The 17,853-nt window shown below is 37.3% G+C and overlaps 1 protein-coding gene across 5 annotated transcripts in view; it reads right to left on the reverse strand.

Annotated features, from left to right (window-relative positions):
* ATP10D (ATPase phospholipid transporting 10D (putative)) overlaps positions 1-17,853 on the reverse strand; it is a 106,845-nt gene that overhangs the window by 54,817 nt on the left and 34,175 nt on the right. For all 5 annotated transcript variants that reach the window (XM_053217392.1, XM_053217391.1, XM_015072315.3 and 2 more), the window contains 2 exons: positions 4,878-5,082; positions 2,797-2,882 (listed from right to left, as the gene is read on the reverse strand). In XM_053217392.1, coding sequence (XP_053073367.1) covers positions 2,797-2,882; positions 4,878-5,082 — 291 coding nt within the window. The remainder of the gene's footprint in view (positions 1-2,796; positions 2,883-4,877; positions 5,083-17,853) is intronic.

Here is a 17,853-nt window from a genome sequence, read left to right on the forward strand (position 1 = left end):
TCTGCACTGACAGCAGACAGAGGATGTAAGGCTTGAACTTAGCAACCATGAGATCATGACCTGAGCTGAAGGTGGACACTTAACCAACTGAGCCACCCAGGCGCCCCTTATTACCAGGTTTTAAGATGTCTTTGTATAATCTGAACACATCAGTTACACGCATTGAGAACATTTTCTTCCAATCTGTTACTTATCTTTTCATTCACTTAATAGTGTCATTGAAGAGAAAAAGGTTTTAATTTTGATTCTGAAGTTCTTTTATGTATTTTTTTGTCCTTTTATTGTGCTTTGGGTGTTCTGAGAAGTCTTTGCCTAACTGAAGATAGCAAAGATTTCTGTTATGTTTCCTCCATGTTTAAGGGGTTTCAAATCTTAGGTTTACATTAAACTATAGAAGCCATTTTTAGTTCAGTTTTTTAAACAGTGAGAGGTATGGCTTGAAGTTTATTTTTTACAATATGGATATCCAATCGTTTTAGCATCATTTGTTGAAAAGAAAAACCTTTCTTCACTAAATTGCTTGTGTGTACCTTTGTCAAAGGCACATTTATGGACAACAAAAACCAATCGTCCATAAATGTGTGGGTCAATTTCTGGATTCTATAATCTTTTAATCTTTTCTGATCTGCTGGTCTATCTTTATGCCAAAATGATGCTAATTTGATTACTGTACTTTACTAAAAGTCTTGAAATCAGGTGGTGTTGGCTCTCCCACTCTGTTCTGTTTCAGTGCTGTTTTAAGGTAATATAGGTTCTTTGCAACCCCATATAAATTTTAGAATAAACTTGTCAATTTCTTTAAAAAAAAATAACAAAACCATGCTGGGATTTTGATTAGGATTACATTGAATCTACAGATCGATTTGGAAAAAAAATTAAAATAAACATGCCAATTTCTTTAAAAAAACACATGCTAGGATTTTGATTAGGATTACATTGAATCTACAGATCGATTTGGAAAAAAAAACTGAATCATAACAATACTGAGTCTTTCAACCCATGAACAGCATACATTGCTGCATTTATTTAGGTCTTTCATTTCTTTCCGCAGTGTTCAATGGTTTTGAGTGTGCAGGTGTTTCACAACTTTTGTCAGGATTAGCCTCAGGTATTTCATTTTTTCTGATGCTATCATAAGTTGTATTTTGAAAAATTTCAATATCTGATTGCTCATTGCTAGTATATAGAAATACAATGGATTTCTGTATATTGATCTGTTTCCTACAACATTGTTAAGTCCAATTGTTAAATTCTTATAGATTTTATCAGGTTTTCCACAAAGAGCATCAAGCTATCTATGAATAATAAACAGTTTTACTTCTTTTTTAGTTGAAATCTTTTATTTCCTTTTCTTGCCTGACTACACTAATCTAGAATCTCTAGTGAAATCTTGAATAAAAGTGGTGAGAGTAAATATCCTTGTCTTGTTCCTGATCTTAGGGAAAAAACATTTAAAAGCATTTAGTCTTGCACCATTAAGTATGATTCTAACTGTAGGTTCTTCATATATGCCATTACCGGGTTGAGAGAGTTCCTTTCTAGTTCCAGTTTGCAAGAACAGAAGTTAGATTTTGTCAAATGCTTTGTCTACATTCATGAGATGATCACTTGGGTTTTTCTTTTTTAATTTGTTAATTGGGGCTTGTTAATATGGTGGATTACATCATTTGACTTTCTAATATTAAGGTTTTTTTTGTTTTTGTTTTTTTTTTTGAGAGAGAGAGAGAGAGAGAGAGCGAGCATGCGAATAAGGGACAGGGGAAGAGGGGAAGAGAGGGAAAATCTTACGCAGGCTCCACACTCAGGGTGGAGCCTGACGCAGGGCTCAATCCCACAACCCTGGGATCATGACCTGAGCTGAAATCAAGACTTGGACACTCAACCGACTGAGCCACTTAAGCACTCTGCTTTTCTAATATTAAACCAGCCTGCATTTTTGGGATAGGTCCCACTGGGTCATGATATATTATCCTTCTTATATATCATTGGATTTGATTTGCCATAATTTTGCATCTGTGTTCATGCAGGACACTGATCTTTCCATAAGTGTCTTTGTATGTTTATGGTATCAGGATAATCCTGGTCTCCAAAATGAGTTGGAAATTTTCTTTACCATTCTCTCATAAGATCACTACTATGAAGTAGATCTGATTGTCTCCTCTCCTCTTAAAAATCAGGGAACTGAGGATCAAAAAGAGTAAATAACTTGGTTCAAGGCATAAAGCACTTAAGTGGCTGAAATTAGGTAAGACACCAAATTCTAGCTGCCCTTGCAAAAGGGATATAGATGCCTCGAGGGCTCCAGAATGAACACTGTTGTGACTTCCCATACTTTTTCTTACACGTTTCAATTCCTTGGCTACCTTTTGCCAACCAGAAATATCCACTTGATACTCTAATTCTGCAGGAGGACACTATCCTATCATGTCACCTAGGTTGCCAGTTCTGTGAAGGCCCCTCCTTCCAAACAACATGTCTTAAGCTTAATACAGAGCTCATGTAAAACATTCTTACACCATTGACCGAGATTTTGTGATTATTTTAAGAACAAGCTTTTGTTGTGGTTTTTATTTTTTATTATTTTTTAAATATAATTTATTGTCAAATTGGCTTTCATACAACACCCAGTTAATAATATTTACCAGATTATTAAAATAAAGACAAATTAATAGGTGGCTAAACACATGGCCTTTGGTGATTTAACTTGGATATACATACACAAAAATACTGCAGTAAATATAATTGCAACACATAATTCTACTCATACCAATGAAGGTTAAGTCATGTATCACTCACAGGTAGCCTCGGAATCTGTTGAGGTCATTGTTTGGACTTTCACATTCTATCTTACTGGAGAATTTCTCTGGATCAACTTCAGAGTCCTAAAAACAAACAAAAAATATATATATACATATATACACACACACACACACATATATCTACATATTTTAAAATCATGACACAAGAAAAATTCAAAGTTAAACCCTTGATATTTAAGTGTTTATCCTTTCACCAACTCTTAAGATAAAACTAATGCATTCTTGCTACCAAATTTAGGTCACAAATTGCCCAAATAAAGAAAATGAAGAACAGTAGAGGCATAATCATAAATGAATATGTGGGATGGGGATGGTCCTGGAGCATTAACAAACATCTATAGGTCTTATTCATACACTAGAATCCATGCAGGACTCTCTGCAGAGAAGACCTTCTATTCATACAGCAGACACTCCTTTATGCAGAAATCACTGAAAAGCTGAAAATACTTTGTTGTTATTCTTTTATCATGTAGGGATTTTCGGAGATTAAATGTGTATGCGAACACTCTGAGTACATTATGCATTTATCCCAGCAAATTTTCTTTAAAAATTTAAAAATAAGCTGGATGTCAGCATTTACAAAATTCTCTAATGGATTAAATGGTAATTTTAGGATACTTTATGAAACCTGTGAGCAAATAAACAAAATGTTTTTATAGAACACAGGCATGGATTCACTAAGAATAAGCCAGGGAAACCTTATCTCATTTCCTTGTTTTCATATGAATGTTTGCCTAGTAAAAAAAATTATTATTAATATATCTCATCAAGTATTAACGTATCACAGCAAAACATATGGAAAATGAGTTATATAATTAGATGATTTGATTTGCTAATCACTAATTTTTTAGTTCTTTTGATGTAGTAGAATCTCTATTATGTACTTTAAACATATTAATATCTTAATATGAGGTAGGTGCTATAATTAGGTCTAATTAACAGGTAAAGAAAGAGACACAGAGAGAAGATCAGTAATTTGCTCTACGTCTCCACACAAGGAGGTGTTTAGAAACAGGATTATAATCTAGGTCATGGGATTCCAGAGCACTCACCCTTAATTGATCCCAAAGTGTACTGATTAATCAACTGGTGTTACCTTCAGAATAGGTACTTAGTAGTATATAATGGAATCTCAAGTTGTACAAGATTTTTACAAACGTCTTAGTAATATAAATGTTCACAAAAGTGACAATGCGAAGCTGAGAGGCTTATCAATCACAGGATCTAAATTAAATCCATAGATAGAAAGACGGCCCAATGTTACACCATATCATGAAACTTACTAAAGATCAGGGCATTTATTTGGCTAAAACACTTTTTAGTTTATGAACTTAATGGTTCAGTTTAAGTCAGTAACCTGACTTAATGGTTCAGTTTTAAAAAGACTATTAAATTTTTAAAAACTTCATCTCAAGTGCTTCCAGAGACAGGGAAGGGAAACTAATATTTAAGCAATGTACATGATATTTTTACATACATTACTTCATTTACATCTCACAGCAATGGTATGAGACAGGCATCATCATTTCTATTTTAAGATAAACTGAGGCACAAAATAAGTGACTTTCCCAAGGCCACACAATAATGTAATAGAAGAGCTAGAATTCATTCAAACTCATGTTCACAGAACTTCACAGTTCTTGTTTCCCTCGCCACAGTGTGGTGAAGAGTCTAGAAGCCCTGTGGCATGAGAAACTACACAAGTCTCAAAAGGTCTGGGTATGTATGCAATTATACATTGTAGGAACAGAAGGTGATCGTTTCCATTGCAAAATAATTTTCCAAATTGCAAAATAATTCTGTTAGTTTCCCTTAATTCAGTTCCAAAAAATATAGGATCGCCAGACTAAAATGTGTGAACTTCAAAGTCATTACAGCCTATTATCTATAAAACACTTCCAGGGATATCTGTAAATGGATTAAGCCCTCTGGGCTTCTATTTTGTAATGGTAAAAATAAATTTAAAAATCTCATTTTCTGTCTCTGTGAAAAATGAGCTCTGTCATCTTCTGAAAGGAAAAATGTTAATAAGTCACCAAGTGAGAACACAGTATTTACCTGCTCTGCATATCCCCGAACCACCTGCCTCTGTTTTAAATTGCTCTCTCCATCGAGACCCGAAGTCTCAATGTGACAGATTCCATCTGGATCGGTGGAAAAGAGTAAGACCATGTCTGCAGGAATAACCTCATTACAGGAAAGGCGAATGAAGTCCCCAACAGCAACGTCTTTCCAGCATTGGTCGACATATTTTTTCTCTTTCCTAACATTGGGGGAGGAGGGGAAGTTTAAAGAGAATATTAAGACAGAAACACAGATAATCTTATTTTTTAGGTTTTGTGTATAATTTGAGGCATGTTTTAAGCATTTGGGGTGAATTTTAATCCATTAAATGCTAAAACGGAAGCCAGAGAAAACCTAAATTCCAGAATTTGCTTCACCTGAAAATTTAGTTATTTAGTTACTAAAACACATTTTTCAGCTCTTTAGTCCTTGAGATTTTTGAACTATTAAGCTGCTTGAGAGTAATTCTGGAATAAAACTAACGTTTGATAAGTTTATTCACGCATAAGGCAATTACTGTGTGCTGCCCTGTGGTCAGGTATCAAGAACTCACAAGTGCACAAGACATACCATCTACTTTCAAGGAGCTTCCCATCCTTTGGATAGGATGAATAATGAAAGAAAACATCAAGGAAATGAAATAAAAAATAAAATGAAATAAATAAAATACTCAGCGTTTTAAAAATCATTATACTGCTATTGACGCCTTTAACTATCACTTAATGGAAATACTGATAAACAGTCATGAGTCTGCTGTAGCTGATCATTAGAAAGAAGAATGGCAAATTTTAAGTCTTTTCAAAAGTGTAGTTTTCCCATTTATATATTCATTTTAAAGGAAAGAGACATCATTTGAGATTGTCTGCCTTAAATACCCTGCTTTACGTTAAAGTTTTCTCATGCCTTTTCATACTAACCAGCATGAATGACGCTTCACAAAGCATTTTCCTTAGAGTAGAATGAGGAAATCTGTATCAAAGAACATCATATCAACTAGTTCAGCAGCATTTCATACACAATGCTATCAACAAATATTAGGAAGGTCTGTCTCATTCCTCCATTGCCTACCAATGCAACTGGTAATTGTCACAAAAATACACTTATTTCCAAAGTAAAGATTTCTCTTCAATTACATTTATAGAGCTAAATATTCAAATTCATTGTCAAAGAAGCCTGAGCGACAGCTATATTCTAAATTATGCATCAGATCAAATAGAAATGCCACCTTAGGCCAATGCTTGTACACTTTCTGCTATAGGGAATTATATCCGTTATCTCAAGAAATATTTAGCTTAAAAGGATACCTAAGAAGTACGTTTTCAGGACGCTTTTCCCCCAAATACCTAATGCACCAGGTTGAATCCAACTAAAGAAAATCCTCAATTACCTAAAGAGTTGGTTAGTGTAAGGAGAAAGGCAAATCAATGGTTTGTACCACCCTTTTTTCCTACTGTTTGTATACACTAGTTCACTCTTCATGGAAGGAAGTAAGAGAGAAGATCAAAAACACAGGCATGGGTCATATTTCAAAGGTTCAGTCCTACAACTCTAAGAGTAGTGATTTCATTCCATAAAAAATGGGGAGTCACAAGGTTCACCAGAAGAAGGATTTGATACTATCTCTACTTGCTAACTCCTGTGACAGAGTAATGGATGGATTTGGGGTGTCAGGCTAATCTGGAGTAGGAATGGCCAAAAACAAAACAAAACAAAACAAAACAACAATGTAAAGTTATTGAAATAATTCAGGAGAAGAATGAAGATGATCAAAATTAAGGCAATAGCAACAGAGATAAATACAAGATTAAATCAAGACATGTTTGGGTTTTTCTACTTAGTACATGTTTTACGACTTAGTACACCATATTTCATGACTTACTACATGTAAAGAAGTTATAGAAGATGACATTATGGTTTCTAACTTGCCTGACGGGATGAGGAATGGTGCCTTTCGCCATGTGTCAAATTTTAGAAGCAACTGGGCACATGAGAGGGCAGATAATAAAAACTCAGACTGGAAAGGTTTTATCTGAAATGGGATATAAATTGAAGATGTGCAGTAATTTGAGGGTTCTGATCTGAATTTCCAGATGTGAGTTTGGAAGTCCTAGGTACAGAGACACCTATGTCAGACACCAGGTAAGGACATGAGATTCTTCAGGAAAAGAGACGTCAAGGTGATAGAGAATTGGAAGGAGACCCAAGAGAAAACGAGATCACAGAAATCTAGGGAGAAGGAAAGTTCAAAAAGGGAGTCATCATAGTAAAAGAAGCTGCAAAGGGGCCATTCCTACAGCATTTATTTATTACGATGTCTGTTGACTATGGAAAAGGCTGATGGTGTAAAATTGTTGCTGGGGAGTGTGAATTAGAAAGTAAGACCTCCATGAACCTAAGAATGCCTGAAGGTTGAAGAAGTAGAGCATGTCACGTTTAGCCTCTGAAAGGAATAAGGGGTAAAAGTAGCCACTGCAATGAAAGGTAAGTCAAAGGACAAAGGATGAGAGAATTGGACATGAACATGGGCTGTTGGGAAGGAGTCTATGGAAAAGGCAAGGTAGAAGATAGAACACAGAGTAGGAAAGGTGGTTGAGGTTTTGAAGAAACAACAAGAAACAGAAGTGCCTGGGTGGCTCAGTCAGTCAAATGCTTGACTCTTGATTTTGACTCAGGTCGGGATCTCATGGTTGTGAGATCAAGGCCCCGTTGGGCTCCACACTGGAGCCTGCTTAAGATTCTCTCCCCCCCCCCCCCCCACGGCACCCGCATGCATGCTTTTTCTCTCAAAAATGAAAGAAAGAAAGAAAGAAAGAAAGAAAGAAAGAAAGAAAGAAAGAAAGAAAGGAAGGAAGGAAGGAAGGAAGGTAGGAAGGAAGAAACAAACAAACAACAAGGAATAGGATTAAGAACACAGATGAAAGGGGGCACCTGGGTAGCTCAGTCAAACAACTTCGGCTCAGGTCAGGTTATAGTCCGTGGGTTCAAGCCCCAGATTGGACTCTGCTGACAGCTAAGAGCCCAGAGCCCTCTTTGAATTCTGTGTTTCCCTCTCTCTGCCCCTCCCACGCTTGCATGCACGCATGCTCTCTCTCTCTCTCTCTCTCTCAAAAATAAATAAAACATTTTAAAAAACTGAAAAAAAAAGGAAAAAAGAACACAGATGAAGGGTTACTATTATAATAAAAGGAGCTAGTTCTTCATCTCAGGTCAGAAGAAAGTAGGTATAAATGTGAATGATGCACAAAGGAATCTGGGATACATACATTCATGCTTAATGACCTCTACTTTTTCTATGAGGAAAGCTATGAGGAAAATTTGCTAAGAATTTGTGAAGTGTGATGATAGGAAGAGAAGACAGACTTGAATCTTAGGGTTAAGAATTTTATTTTTCTTTCAAACATAAAAAGTAGGATTCCTATGAAGGACAAGTTTATTTATTCTACATTGGAACGAAATTCAAATGAAGCCAATTTCATAACTGAATTAACTTCATTGTCCCCTATTTGGAGTAAACACCAGGATTTCAAAAAAAAAATAGCTAATTTGCCCAACAGCTAGCTCATTCAGATCAATAAACATATACTGATGTTAATTTATGCCAGTTACCATATTAGGTGCTAAGAATACACAAATGGTTAATATATGTTCACCACCCTATTGAAGTTATGGTTGAAATTTGAAAAAGAGACACAAACAGTACTTTCTTAAGAGAGAGGTCTGTAGGTACAGGTTACTACTACTACTATGGAAGCCAACCATTGGGGCGTTTAGTCCTGGAGGAAGTGAGTCTTATAGGATGATCAAGACTGACTGAGGTGAAGACAGTGGAACAGTGTATCAGTCAGGGTACTTAGGCAGAGTACAAAGACATAGGGCAAGAGAACAGTGTGAGAAACCAACTGCAAGCTGGTGACAATGCTCACTGCCACATTTAACTAGCTCTGAAGATTTATCATCATGGGAGACTCAAAACAAGGCTGTATTTCCTTACCCAATCAAGAATTAAAACTAGTAAAAGGACCTTCTTCTTCTCCCACAGCCTGAATACACAAGTAGAATTTATTGCATCTAGTTATTTGCTTGTGCTCCTGAACCACTGTCACTGGACAGGACATAGCCTTCACAATCCCTCCTTCAGGCAAACTCCTAGACCCAATTCTGCTTCTCTTAGAGTTCAAGATCAAACAGCTCTGCTACATAAGCATGGGAAACGTGGGGAAGAACACACTGGACTATTAGCAGTGATTACACTGGAGTGGGGGTTGGGAGGAAGGGGAGACATAAGAAGAAAGAGTGGAGGATGTAAACTTCTATTTCTTACTTTAACAAATTTAAACAGAGGATTCTGAGTATTTCTCTTTGATGTAGCATTTTTCCCATAAAATACTAAAAAATTTACAATAATCAAATAATAATCACTGTATAAACAGCAGCTAAAATTTATCAGATGCTTTATACACACCAACTGATTTAATTTTTGTATCAATGTTATGTGGTTAGTACTATGAAGGAATTACAATCCCTGCCCCCTACCCTACCTTTTACAAATTAGAAAAAACTGGTTTTGGTAAGTTAAGTAACCTTCTCAAGGTCCCCCAGCTCCTAAACTTGTCCTGGGACTTAAAACAAGGTCCATAGGTCCAGGGCCCACCTCTCAAGAAGGAGACTTCACTCCAAATATATAGTCACTTACTGAGGACTGCCAAATAAAAAATGGTTTAGAAAGTGAATTTCAAGAACCATCACTTTAGAAAATATCACACAAAAGATTAATTACTTTAGAAGGTCACTGATATTTAGTCTCATTTTAAGACTGCTGCAATCCTATGAATTTATGAGATAATCCTAAAATGTTAACATTACTATTTTGAAACTCCTAAAATCAACACAGTGATTCTTATTATATATTTTTTAATGCTTATTTATTTTTGAGGGAGAGAGAGAGCATGCAGGGGAGGGGCAGAGAGAGAGGGAGACAGAGGATCCAAAGCAGGCTCTGTGCTGACAGCAGAGAGCCTGATGTGGGGCTTGAACTCGCAAACCATGGGACCATGATCTGAGCCGAAGTTGGATACTTAACTGACTGAGCCACCCATTTGCCCCAACACAGTGATTTGTCAAAATCAGAAAATAATGTAGGTTCCTGGAAGAAAGGTATTGTATTTACCTTTTTTTCCATTTTTTGTTTAAATCTCTAAATCTCTCATTGCTTACAATGAGTAGGCATTCAAATTTGTTGAGTGATTAGGTTTTTTTCATGATATTTTTATTTTTTTATTTTTTTACTATGAAATTTATTGTCGAATTGGTTTCCATACAACACCCAGTGCTCATCCCAACAGGTGCCCTCCTCAATCAGTGCCCATCACCCACCCTCCCCCCCCTCCCACCTCCCACCAACCCTCAGATTATTCTCAGCTTTTAAGAGTCTCTTATGGTTTGGCTCCCTCCCTTTTTTTTTTTCCTTCCCCTCCCCCATGGTCTTAAGTTTCTCAGGATCCACATAGGAGTGAAAACATATGGTCTCTGTCTTTCTCTGTATGACTTATTTCACTTAGCATAACACTCTCCAGTTCCATCCACGTTGCTACAAGAGCCATATTTCATTCTTTCTCATTGCCACGTAGTATTCCATTGTGTACATAAACCACAATTTCTTTATCCATTCGTCAGTTGATAGACATCTAGGCTCTTTCCATAATTTGGTCATTGTTGAAAGTGCTGCTATAAACATTGGGGTACAAGTGCCCCTATGCCTCAGCACTCCTGTATCCCTAGGGTAAATTCCTAGCAGTGCTATTGCTGGGTCATAGGGTAGATCTATTTTTTGAGGAAACTCCACACTGTTTTCCAGAGTGGCTGCACCAGTTTGCATTCCCACCAACAGTGCAAGAGGGTTCCCGTTTCTCCACATCCTCTCCAGGATCTATCATCTCTTGATTTGTTCATTTTAGCCACTCTGACTGGCATGAGGTGGTATCTGAGTGTGGTTTTGATTTCTATTTCCCTGATGAGGAACGACGTTGAGCATCTTTTCATGTGCCTCTTGGCCATCTGGATGTCTTCGTTAGAGAAGTGTCTATTCATGTTTTCTGCCCATTTCTTCACTGGATTATTTGCTTTTCGGGTGTGGAGTTTGGTGAGTTCTTCATAGATTTTGGACACTAGCCCTTTGTCCGATGTGTCATTTGCAAGTATCTTTTCCCATTCCATTGGTTGCCTTTTAGTTTTGTTGATTGTTTCCTTTGCAGTGCAGAAGCTTCTATCTTTATGAGGTCCCAATAGTTCATTTTTGCTTTTAATTCCCTTGCCTTTGGGGATGTGTCAAGTAAGAAATTGCTGTGGCTGAGGTCAGAAAGGTTTTTTCCTGCTTTCTCCTCTAGGGTTTTGATGGTTTCCTGTCTCACATTCAGGTCCTTTATCCATTTTGAGTTTATTTTTGTGAATGGTGTGAGAAAGTGGTCTAGTTTCATTCTTCTGCATGTTGCTGTCCAGTTCTCACAGCACCATTTGTTAAAGAGACTTTTTTCCATTGGATATTCTTTCCTGCTTTGTCAAAGATTAGGTGGCCATACTTTTGTGGGTCCAATTCTGGAGCCTCTATTCTATTCCACTGGTCTATGTGTCTGTTTTTGTGCCAATACCATGCTGTCTTGATGATTACAGCTTTGTAGTAGAGGCTGAAGTCTGGGATTGTGATGCCTCCTGCTTTGGTCTTCTTCTTCAATATTACTTTGGCTATTCAGGATCTTTTGTGGTTCCATACAAATTTTAGGATTGCTTGTTCTAGCTTCAAGAAGAATGCTGGTGCAATTTTGATTGGGATTGCATCGAATGTGTAGATAGCTTTGGATAGTATTGACATTTTAACAATATTTATTCTTCCAACCCATGAGCATGGAATGTTTTCCCATTTCTTTATATCTTCTTCAATTTCCTTCATAAGCTTTCTATAGTTTTCAGCATACAGATCTTTTACATCTTTGGTTAGATTTATTCCTAGGTATTTTATGCTTCTTGGTGCAATTGTGAATGGGATCAGTTTCCTTATTTGTCTTTCTGTTGCTTCATTATTAGTGTATAAGAATGCAACTGATTTCTGTACATTGATTTTGTATCCTGCGACTTTGCTGAATTCATGTATCAGTTCTAGCAGACTTTTGGTGGAGTCTATCAGGTTTTCCACGTATAATATCATGTCATCTGCAAAAAGTGAAAGCTTAACTTCATCTTTGACAATTTTGATGCCTTTGATTTCCTTTTGTTGTCTGATTGCTGATGCTAGCACTTCCAACACTATGTTAAACAACAGCGGTGAGAGTGGGCATCCCTGTCGTGTTCCTGATCTCAGGGGGAAAGCTCTCAGTTTTTCCCCATTGAGGATGATATTAGCTGTGGGCCTTTCATAAATGGCTTTTATGATGTTTAAGTAGGTTCCTTCTATCCCGACGTTCTTGAGGGTTTGTATTAAGAAAGGATGCTGAATTTTGTCAAAAGCTTTTTCTGCATCAATTGACAGGATCCTATGGTTCTTATCTTCTCTTTTATTAATGTGATGTATCACATTGATTGATTTGCCAATGTTGAACCAGCCCTGAAGCCCAGGAATGAATCCCACTTGATCATGGTGAATAATTCTTTTTACATGCTGTTGAATGCGATTTGCTAATATCTTATTGAGAATTTTTGCATCCATATTCATCAGGGATATTGGCCTGTAGTTCTCTTTTTTTGCTGGGTCTCTGTCTGGTTTAGAAATCAAAGTAATGCTGGCTTCATAGAATGAGTCTGGAAGTTTTCCTTCCCTTTCTATTTCTTGGAACAGCTTGAGAAGGATAGGTATTATCTCTGCTTTAAACGTCTGGTAGAACTCCCCTGGGAAGCCATCTGGTCCTGGACTCTTATTTGTTGGGAGATTTTTGATGACTGATTCAATTTCTTCGCTGGTTATGGGTCTGTTCAAGCTTTCTATTTCCTCCTGATTGAGTTTTGGAAGGGTGTGGGTGTTTAGGAATTTGTCCATTTCTTCCAGGTTGTCCAGTTTGTTGGCATATAATTTTTCATAGTATTCCCTGATAATTGCTTATATTTCTGAGGGATTGGCTGCAATAATTCCATTTTCATTCATGATGTTATCTATTTGGGCCATCTCCCTTTTCTTTTTGAGAAGCCTGGCTAGAGGTTTATCAATTTTGTTTATTTTTTCAAAAAACCAACTCTTGGTTTCGTTGATCTGTTCTACAGTTTTTTTAGATTCTATATTGTTTATTTCTGCTCTGGTCTTTATTATTTCTCTTCTTCTGCTGGGTTTAGGGTGTATTTGCTGCTCTGCTTCTATTTCCTTTAGGTGTGCTGTTAGATTTTGTATTTGGGATTTTTCTTGCTTCTTGAGATAGGCCTGGATTGCAGTGTATTTCCTCTCAGGACTGCCTTCGTTGCATCCCAAAGCATTTGGATTGTTGTATTTTCATTTTCATTTGTTTCCATATATTTTTTAATTTCTTCTCTAATTGCCTGGTTGACCCATTCATTCTTTAGTAGGGTGTTCTTTAACCTCCATGCTTTTGGAGGTTTTCCAGACTTTTTCCTATGGTTGATTTCAAGTTTCATGGCATTGTGGTCTGAAAGTGTGCATGGTATGATCTCAATTCTGTTATACTTATAAAGAGCTCTTTTGTGACCCAGTATGTGACCTATCTTTGAGAATGTTCCATGTGCACTCGAGAAGAAAGTATATTCTGTTGCTTTGGGATGCAGAGTTCTAAATAGATCTGTCAAGTCCATCTGATCCAATGTATCATTCAGGGCCCTTGTTTTTTTTTTTTTGTTTTTTTTTTTTCTTCAATATATGAAATTTATTGTCAAATTGGTTTCCATACAACACCCAGTGCTCATCCCAACAGGGCCCTTGTTTTTTTATTGATCCTGTGTCTAGATGATCTATCCATTGTTGTAAGTGGGGTATTAAAGTACCCTGCAATTACCACATTCTTATCAATAAGGTTGCTTATGTTTGTGATTGTTTTATATATTTGGGGGCTCCCGTATTCGGCACATAGACATTTACAATTGTTAGCTCTTCCTAATGGGTAGTCCCTGTAATTATTATATAATGCCCTTCTCTATCTCTTGTTACAGCCTTTAATTTAAAGTCTAGTATGTCTGATATAAGTATGGCTACTCCAGCTTTCTTTTGACTTCCAGTAGCATGATAGATAGTTCTCCATCCCCTCACTTTTAATCTGAAGGTGTCCTCAGGTCTAAAATGAGTCTCTTGTAAACAGCAAACAGATGGGTCTTGTTTTTATCCATTCTGATACCCTGTGTCTTTTGGTTGGCGCATTTAGTACATTTACATTCAGTGTTATTATTGAAAGATATGAGTTTAGAGTCATTGTGATGTCTGTAGGTTTCATGCTTGTAGTGATGTCTCTGGTACTTTGTCTCACAGGATCCCCCTTAGGATCTCTTGTAGGGCTGGTTTAGTGGTGATAAATTCCTTCAGTTTTTGTTTGTTTGGGAAGACCTTTATCTCTCCTTCTATTCTGAGTGACAAAGTTGCTGGATAAAGGATTCTTGGCTGCATATTTTTTCTGTGCATCACATTGAAGAATTCCTGCCATTCCTTTCTGGCCTGCCAAGTTTCAGTAGATAGGTCTGCCACTAGTCTTATGGGTCTCCCTTTGTAGGTTAGAGTCTGTTTAACCCTAGCTGCTTTCAGAATTTTCTCTTTATCCTTATATTTTGCCAGTTTCACTATGATATATTGTGCAGAAGATCGATTCAAGTTACGTCTGAAAGGAGTTCTCTGTGCCTCTTGGATTTCAATGCCTTTTTCCTTCCCCAGATCAGGGAAGTTCTCAACTATGACTTGTTCAACTACACCTTCAGCCCCTTTCTCTCTCTCTTCCTCTTCTGGAATTCCTATTATATGGGTGTTGTTCCATTTGATTGCATCACTTAGTTCTCTAATTCTCTCCTCATACTCCTGAATTTTTTTTATCTCTTTTTCTCAGCTTCCTCTTTTTCCATAATTTTATCTTCTAATTCACCTATTCTCTCCTCTGCCTCTTCAATAAGAGCTGTGGTCGCCTCCATTTTATTTTGCACCTCATTTATAGCATTTTTAGCTCCTCCTGACTGTTCCTTAGTCCCTTGATCTCTGTAGCAATAGATTCTCTGCTGTCCTCCATACTTTTTTCAAGCCCAGTGATTAATTTTATGACTATTAGTCTAAATTCTGGTTCTGTTATATTGCTTGAATTGTTTTTGATCAATTTGTTAGTTGTCGTACTTTCTGGAGTTTCTTTTGAGGAGAGCTCTTTCATTTCGTCATTTTGGGTAGTCTCTGAGGTGGCTCCAAACAGCAGGGCACTTCCCCTGTACTGTCCAAAGTAACTTGTGTTGGTGGGCAGGGCCGCAGTCAGACTTGATGTCTGCCCCCAGCCCACTGCTGGGGCCATCGTCAGACTGGTGTGTACCTTACCTTCTCCTCTCCCAGGGGCAGGACTCACTGTGGAGTGGTGTGGCCCCTGTCTGGGCTACTTGCACACTGCCAGGCTTGTGGTGCTGGGGATCTGGCATATTAGCTGGGGTGGATCTGCAAGGTGCACAAGGGCAGGAGGGGCAGGCTTAGCTTGCTTTGCTGTCGGTGATCCCTTGCGGGAGGGGCCCTGTAGCACCGGGAGGGAGGCAGACCCTCCTCCATGGGCCTCTTGTCTACGCTTGGCTCCGGAGAGTCCATTCTGCTAGTCTTCTGGCGGTTTTCTGGGTAATTTAGGAAGATGTGGGTGGAATCTAAGCGATCAGCAGGACGCGGTGAGCCCAGCATCCTCCTATGCTGCCATCTTCATGATAGCATTTTTAATTGTGATGTAAGAAAATAAGCAGTCAGGCAGCTCCTCAGATTGCACAGTCTTCCACAGGATCACAACAGATTTTACCACCAACAGCTCCGTGGCCCTGCAATTTGTGATGGTCACTATTGGGTGGTTCCTGGAGACCAAGCCGAGATAATCTGGTGGCAGATTTCTCAAAGCACACCGTAGGCTCAAGTCAGAAGAAATCACTAGAGAGCGGGTCCTCAGGACTGCTGCTGACTAGCTGAAATGGGGGAGACTCCGGGGCAATTTCCAGGGGTCTAGCTTGGGCACCTGAACACTTGGGTTTCAGTAGTTTTGTTTTTGACACACTTCTATTCTCTTGAAACAAATCTTAATACCTTATACACGGCTGCTATTTTAAAGGCAATCTTAAGAAAGTTAGGTTTTCCATAATAGCTAATTCCAACTTGAGGTATAATAAAGTTTAAATGTTTAATTTCTATATTAGTGTTTGTTATTTCCCAAGATACTTGCCCAAAGACAAGCACCATGTGAAAGACCACATATTACAAACAAGAATCAAATTATCTGCACAAAAATGTTAATATGCTTCTTCCAGAAGCTTGTACAATTTAATGGCTCCCACCTTCACCTTAATTTTGCTGAGGAATAATTTGTTCTCTAAAGTGATGCCTTTGTATTTCATGGGAATTTAAGTTGTTAGCATGTTTAAATCAACAAGGCATGATCTTAGAGCCTACTTTTATTTCTTTATATCCTTATAATTTGTTCCAAGAACAATGTGAGGGGAGGGGGGAAAAGGTAAGCAGTATTTCTTCTGCAACACCAAACAAAATAAAATTACATAAAATAATAGACAAAAAGAAAATTACCTAATTCTACTTTGAAATGCAATCACAAAATGGCATCTTGGGATTGACTATAAACAATTAAATAGAATACTGCATCTTATCTTTAAATTTGTATGCAAATTATCTAAAATAGATGTGGACTATGTCCAAAAGGACACCTTAGAAAAAAATCATACCAGGTCTCCCACTAGGCAATTTTAATATTTACAAAACAGTGTCCTAAGGAGTTCTCAGATGTTGATTAAATGACTTAATAATGTGACAACTGTAGCTAGTAGTTATTACTAGCCTACAAAAATGATCATAATGGCGAACCTTTACTTAGGACTTAGAAAGGGCTGAGTTTATTGCTTACTGTTTTATTACTATTAGATTCCTAATGAAGGGAACTGGGGTTCCGCTAGCTTATGGAGTGTGCCTAAAGTAATCCAGCTACTAACTGAGAAAATCAGAATTACAGTTTATTTAGAACAAGTTAGAAAAGCAAACAGGGGTGCCTGGTGGCTCAGTCAGTTGCGCATCCAACTTCAGCCCAGGTCATGGTCTCATAGTTCATGAGTTCAAGCCCCACATCAGGCTCTGTGTTGACAGCTCAGAGCCTGGAGCCTGCTTTGAATTCTGTGTCTCCCTCTCTCTCTGCCCCTTCCTTGCTTGCTCTCTGTCTCCCTCTTTCAAAAATAAACAAACATTAAAAAAAAATTTTTTTTTAAAGAAAAGCAAACAAACACATGTTATCAACTTTAAACTACCACTAAAAGTCAGTAATTATTTATATACAATAACTTGTATTTAAAAAATACTTATAAGAAGCATTCTTCCTATTTGCTAAATTTGGTACTCTGGGTAATCTTAAAATTGGTCAAAATCTCGATTCATTGCTCATCATATAATCATTCTAAAATACTGTTTCTTGCAGTTAGTTTTTAAGGGTAAGGTTGTATCAACACCACCTGTCTATCCTTGGCATATGATAAAGACTCAAATACCATCAAATGATTCATACCAATGTTTTAGTAAAACACTCATGACTTTAAAATAAAAACCATGAGCTTTTACTGTTATTCTCAGTTTTCTACACAATACAACAGTTTTTCCTGGTTCGCTTTAAATAGACAAGAGTATAAGAAAAAAAAACACAGACCAAATTTTCCCTTATCTAAGTACAAGTCACATCATCTTACAAAGGAGAAAAAAAAAGTTATTTGTTTTGTTTTGTTTCTAGATCTTTAAAACTAATATTGAGAAAGTCACTGGAGAATTCTAATAACGAACGCA

This window comes from Acinonyx jubatus, chromosome B1 (assembly GCF_027475565.1).
Source record: "Acinonyx jubatus isolate Ajub_Pintada_27869175 chromosome B1, VMU_Ajub_asm_v1.0, whole genome shotgun sequence".
Classification (NCBI taxonomy): Eukaryota; Metazoa; Chordata; class Mammalia; order Carnivora; family Felidae; genus Acinonyx; species Acinonyx jubatus.